The following is a 5,263-nucleotide window of genomic DNA, read 5'->3' as shown; positions in this document are numbered from 1 at the left end:
ACCGCCGGCGGGAGAACTACGATCCCCAGCATGCATGGGGGGGGGGGTAAAGCGCCGCGCGCATGCGCGCAGCGCCTGGGGAGAGCACCGGCAAGGGGCTGATGGTGGAGGTATTTAAAAACAACCGGGGAGCCGCGGCGCACGGGCAGGTATGGGGCGGGGAGAGGGTAGCCAACGGTCGGCAGCGAGCGTTACCGGCCCCTCAGCGCCGCCGTGGGCAGGAGGGGCAAAAAAGGGCTGCAAAAACCGGCAAAAGCCGGGCGGTTTGCCCTCAGAAAGCCTCCCCAGCGTGACGCCATCGCCAAAATGGGCCGAAACGTGCCGAAGCGGCCGGCTGGTCCCCTGCCTGCCCGCGTGCGGCTGCTGGAAGAGTGACGAGGCGGCCCGCAGTGGGGGCTGGTGGCGTTTGTTGTGGCATCAGGGCAACATTGGTCATTCCACAGCGGCTGCTCGTTAATTGTTATGCTTTCCTTATCAGGCATACCCACTGGATTTGGCGAGAGGTCAAAAGCATGCAGAAGACGCCCAAGAGGAACAAGCAGCCGTTACCTTGTGGGGTGCCAGCCAGCCTTCCTCCTGACAAGAGAAAAAGGGAGAGTCCCGATGACTTCGTAGCCCTTCTGCCTCCCGAAGTCAGCTTGCAGATATTCAGTGAGCTCGATATTTGCAGCCTGTGTAACGCTGCGATGACATGCAGGAGCTGGAATCAAGCTATTGACAATAATGACTGTTTGTGGAAAAATCACTGTTTGACTGTGAGAGCTGTCTGTCAGCGAGAGATTGATTGCGATCGAGGCAATGGATACTCATGGAAGGTAAATTTAATATGAGTGACAGTGCTGGCAACTCAGAAGCCTCTGGGATTAATAATAGAGACATACAAATAAGTATTTCTTATTTGTCCAAGATGCTTGGGGAACCCCTGTAATGCCAATGTGGCTTAGTAGTGAAATCAAACAACTAGAAGCCTGGTTAAACACAAATAAGTTTCCCATTTCCTTCATCCTGTTTGCTACCCAGAACCACCCTTGGCCCACTCAACATATTCTGTGTATTCCTCAAGGCCCCAAAGCTGCCCATCCCAGCAGGGTGATCCAGCTGGTATGCATAACCTCAACACTGGGGTCTGTTCATTCCATCAGAAAGTCTGAGTAGCCCTAACATGGGAGAATGCCCAAATCCTAATACACAGGGGCAGAGGGAGAGAAAAGCACATAGCCTGTGTGCCAGTATACATTCTCTAGTTATATTTCATTGGAGTAAGTCTGCTTGTGAAGAATGATTTCCTGCAGATACATTACAGATAGCTTTGCCTCAATACATTTTAAGCAATGTGCAACCGGGAGAAAGAATCCGGGGTAGGAAGACAGGAAACAAGGAGCTAGCAGGAGCTGGGTGAAGTTTGTTTAGAATTCTTCCCCCCGACACACGCATACACGCTCCTAGTTACAGCTTCTCTGAAGCAAGAGGAGCTCAACATACTGGAAGGATCTGTCACTGTTCAGTCCAGCCTACAAACTGAAGTAGATCAGGGAAGCAATGGCTACTTCTCTGAGCTAGCTAAAGGGTGATCCCCACCTCAATTTAGCTGGGGCATTTTCAAGTGGAGGAACAGGGGATTTGTGAAGAAGAGCAAAAAAAAATTCAGGACTCTCACACTCCCTCCCTTGAGCAGGGAACAGTTGCCCTCCAAATGTACCTTTCCTCTCTTGCACAACAGTTTCCAAAGGGCTCCCCTCTGGTTTTCTATTTTGCATCTATTACAAATCCCCCTCCAACAAATACACCAAGCTAGCATTTTCTTGCACTAAAAGGCTGGCTCAGTAGAAGAACCAATCCAGCCTTCATTAATAGCCCAAGCAAGAGGTAAAGGTCATAAACAACCTAAACAGGAAGAGAAAGTGGAAGCCATTTCTTTTAAAGAGTAAGGAGGAAAATTAATTCCTGTTTAGGGTTTTCATTTCCCCATCATCTTCACCCTCCAAGAATTGAGGCAAGAAGTGACTCTCTACCTAACTTAGGATAGAAAGATAGAAGTAGACTAAAGTCTACTTGTTGGCAGCAGTACAGCTTTCTGGGCTTAGCATCCAGGTACCAGAGACATGTTCCAAATCCTTTTGCTGGCACTACTCTTCCAATGTAAAACTTACTCGTATTGAGTGCAGCTTGAATTGGTTTACTTCCAAGATTTTTGCTGTCTGTTTTTCCATCAGATCACATTACTAAGAAACTACTGGAAAAGCAAAGTAAAACAAGAATGGCTGAGTGGGAAATACAGTAACATTCACTCACAAAACAACTTGCCAGAGAAAAGCATGTATCCGATGGATGTTGACACGTGGGGAGAAATCCTGGAAGCAGAACTAGAGAGATGAGAAGCCAGTGCAGTTTCTTGCAACTCAAGAACCTTACATCAACTCATGGACAGCCAAACTGTAAATATGTTGCCGTTTAAATTAGTTGTGTTTGCAAGCATGTGATGAAAACTTTTCTGAAGAAAAGAGATATACTTTTTATGTGCACTTTATTAGACTGACTGATACAAAAAGTAAAATTCTAAATAAGACTATTCAGTCGTAATTTTATGTTTGTAAGTTTTATATTCTGCTGTATTATTGAAAATATGTTGAATGTACTTTCAGTTTGCACTTCTTTTGGAAAAAAAACTTTTTTTTAAAAAAAAGTGTTTCAGTATATCATGTCAGCAGCACAACATGGCATTCCATAAAGGAAGGCTGGGAGGAGGACAAATCCAGACATTGGAAAGGAGTAGGCAGCCACCTCAGCTGATACATCCCCAGGGTCTGTATCAAGGGACAGAGCCTGCACAGAGCTTTTCTGAGCCTGCACAGATTGACGCATTGGTGCTTCGCAGCACCGCGTTTCTATTACCCAGCTCTAGAACTTCTGAATTAGGACTCAAAGATTGAAGCAACAGGTAGGACTGAAGCAGCCACTTAATGAACAGCCTTGCTGTCATTAGCTATGCATTTTTTTCACTTACATAACAATGTGATAGGGAATAAAAAAAAATTTTTTGACTTTAAACATAGTAAGTCAACTTTGTTTGTAGTCAGGGTATCTCACATAGTTAAAACATTCAGAAACTTATCTTTTTCTGCATTAGGATCTTCCATCACACTTATCTGCTTTAGCAGCACTGATTTCTGCCACTGACTTTAAGAATTGCTGCTAGGAAAAGATATGCCTATCACATTACTTAGCATAAAAAAAAAAAAACTACAAAAGCAGTTTATTACAATTTGGTTTAAATGTCACGTCACCTTTCCCTACCTACATTTTGCACTGAAGAGTAACTAGAAAACAGTGGAAGAGTCCATATTGGTTTAGGTATTCCTATAAAATTCAGTGACCAACCTAGGACCAATTTTACATAGAAAATTCTATCATGCTCATGAAACTTAGTTAATATGAAAAAAAAATCAAATTTACTACTGCAGACTTTTGCAAAAGACTTTCTGGTAACACACAAACAAGCATCCTGCTGAGAACTCGAGGTTCACTAGCTCTAGATCCAGCCCTTATGCTAGATGCAAGGATTACTGAAGCAAGGTCCAACTCTTCCATTAGTAGGGCGCAGTAACACTAGATGGAGCAGTAGAGCAGTTTAGCTCAGGGAAAAATAAATGCCATCGTCCTCTGGGTTAAGATCCAATACTGTTTTTTAACGGTGGTACTTAGACAACCCAACAGTTCAAAACCCTTTACAATTTCCGTGTATTTATTTTCTCACGGTTATTTCACCACTGCAGACTATCTAGTGAAAACTTATTTTTATCCCCCTTTCTTGTAAGAGTCTAGGCTCACAGTCTATTTCTTGTAGGTGCCCTTACCAAGGCCAAAGAAGAGCAGAACAGCCAAGTGAAGCGGGTAGTTTTAAAATGCTTCCAAGAACAATATATTATTTGATTCCCTTTCTAGTTTGGAACATTCAGAGTTCACTAAAACTGTTCCACTTCCCTCAGCTTCCTGTATTTTCCCCATTAAAAAAAGCTTTTTCAATTCATAAGCAGTGACTTTTCTAAATCATCAGTAAAAAAAACGTCTAAGTGAGACACCATTCTTGTCAACAACATTGCATGGTATGTGATGACTGGATAAGGTAATGTAACAGTGGACACTTGCTGCAAGTTTTATAAGATGCATAGCCTCTCTCTTTTCTGCCTAAAGAGGTGATGCTGTTCTCATGGGATGACTGCAGCATTAACCATAATGGGTTCAACGCTCAAAGTTCACACTACCACCATCGCTAAAGTGTAATTTGGAGCTAAGTACAGTGGGTGTAGTGCAAAGTTCAATGAACTGTGAACACTGCTTCCTTTATTTTTAGCTATTCTGCTCTAAGACTATAGCTAGTTACCCCAGTTTTAAAAAAAAAAATTCTTACACTGCTGCCTTACTCCCTGCTCACCATGTCCCTAACTTCAAGAGAGCCAGAAATGAAAAAGGTGCATATAAATTACGAATAATGCTAGCAGTACATTCTCATCACCTCAAGTTATTAATCGTAATACAGAAGTGCACAATAGTCTCTCACCTTTCTCCTCACCCAGCCCCCTCGGCTCCCAGCTATTTATCACCACCTCCTTCCTGTCCCTTCCCTACACATCAGCTATCAGTTTTTGTATCCTGAGACAAATATACATTTTTAAAATAGAAGAATTATTCTGGTACAAACCCCAACACAGAGCATGCGCTTAGCTGTAGCTTTTTCCCCATTCTCTTACAAGCTCAGGAATTACCAGTATCCATCGTGCCTCCATCTCTGTCCAAACCAGGTGGCCGTACCTCTCTAAACACGTTAGGAGTTAAGCACTCAGCTATGCACTTAGACAAGGCCTAGATCTTTCAACATGGAGTAGCAATAGTGTAAACTTCTCATGAACATCTCCTACATGCTTTTCTTTCAGTAAGCATGAGTTCTCATGAAAATAAGCTTGCTTCCTCTCCCCTCTTAAGGGAGGTTTTAATTCCCTCCTGAGATTTTGTTTAATCTGTTTTGGTCTTCTTCAATCAGTTTTGGTCTTCCCCTACTTGCCCTCATACCACCTACTCAGCTTTCAGCCCAACTAGAGGCTGAACACACCCTTTCCTTTAAACACACCCCAGCAGCATCCATAGCTCCAAGCAGCAGCATTTCCTACACCACCAGCTGTCATTCCTCCCTGCCTCTTCACCCTCCTAGCTCCAAGCAAAAATGCTTAAACTAGTGCTAATGCTTAGGTATCCCTCCCCAGAGGGC

At 43.6% G+C, this 5,263-nt stretch overlaps 1 protein-coding gene across 3 annotated transcripts; it reads left to right on the top strand.

Moving 5' to 3' along the window:
* Nucleotides 1-21: 21 nt before the first annotated feature.
* Nucleotides 22-2,569, top strand: FBXO48 (F-box protein 48). 3 transcript variants are annotated; one of them, XM_040553174.1, is made up of 3 exons: nucleotides 22-110; nucleotides 479-815; nucleotides 2,214-2,569. In XM_040553174.1, exons 2-3 carry the CDS (start codon nucleotides 513-515, stop codon nucleotides 2,373-2,375), a joined length of 465 nt encoding a protein of 154 aa, XP_040409108.1. In that variant the 5' UTR covers nucleotides 22-110; nucleotides 479-512; the 3' UTR covers nucleotides 2,376-2,569. The 3 variants fall into 3 exon arrangements, with proteins under 3 accessions (XP_040409108.1, XP_040409109.1, XP_040409107.1); XM_040553175.1 differs by having other exon boundaries at nucleotides 40-149; XM_040553173.1 differs by lacking the exon at nucleotides 22-110 and adding an exon at nucleotides 205-371.
* Nucleotides 2,570-5,263: the final 2,694 nt, after the last annotated feature.

Source organism: Cygnus olor, chromosome 3, assembly GCF_009769625.2.
Source record: "Cygnus olor isolate bCygOlo1 chromosome 3, bCygOlo1.pri.v2, whole genome shotgun sequence".
Lineage (NCBI taxonomy): Eukaryota > Metazoa > Chordata > Aves > Anseriformes > Anatidae > Cygnus > Cygnus olor.
The sequence above is the reverse complement of the archived record's forward strand: the minus strand, read 5'-3'. Positions and strand labels throughout refer to the sequence as shown.

Bases quoted from the DNA above. Each gene is read 5' to 3' on its own strand.
- FBXO48 (XM_040553173.1), top strand. From the start codon at position 307: ATGGGCCGAAACGTGCCGAAGCGGCCGGCTGGTCCCCTGCCTGCCCGC. The intron at 372-478 runs GTGACGAGGCGG...TTTCCTTATCAG, and splicing joins CGCGTGCGGCTGCTGGAAGA to GCATACCCACTGGATTTGGC. The intron at 816-2,213 runs GTAAATTTAATA...TTTTTCCATCAG, and splicing joins GCAATGGATACTCATGGAAG to ATCACATTACTAAGAAACTA.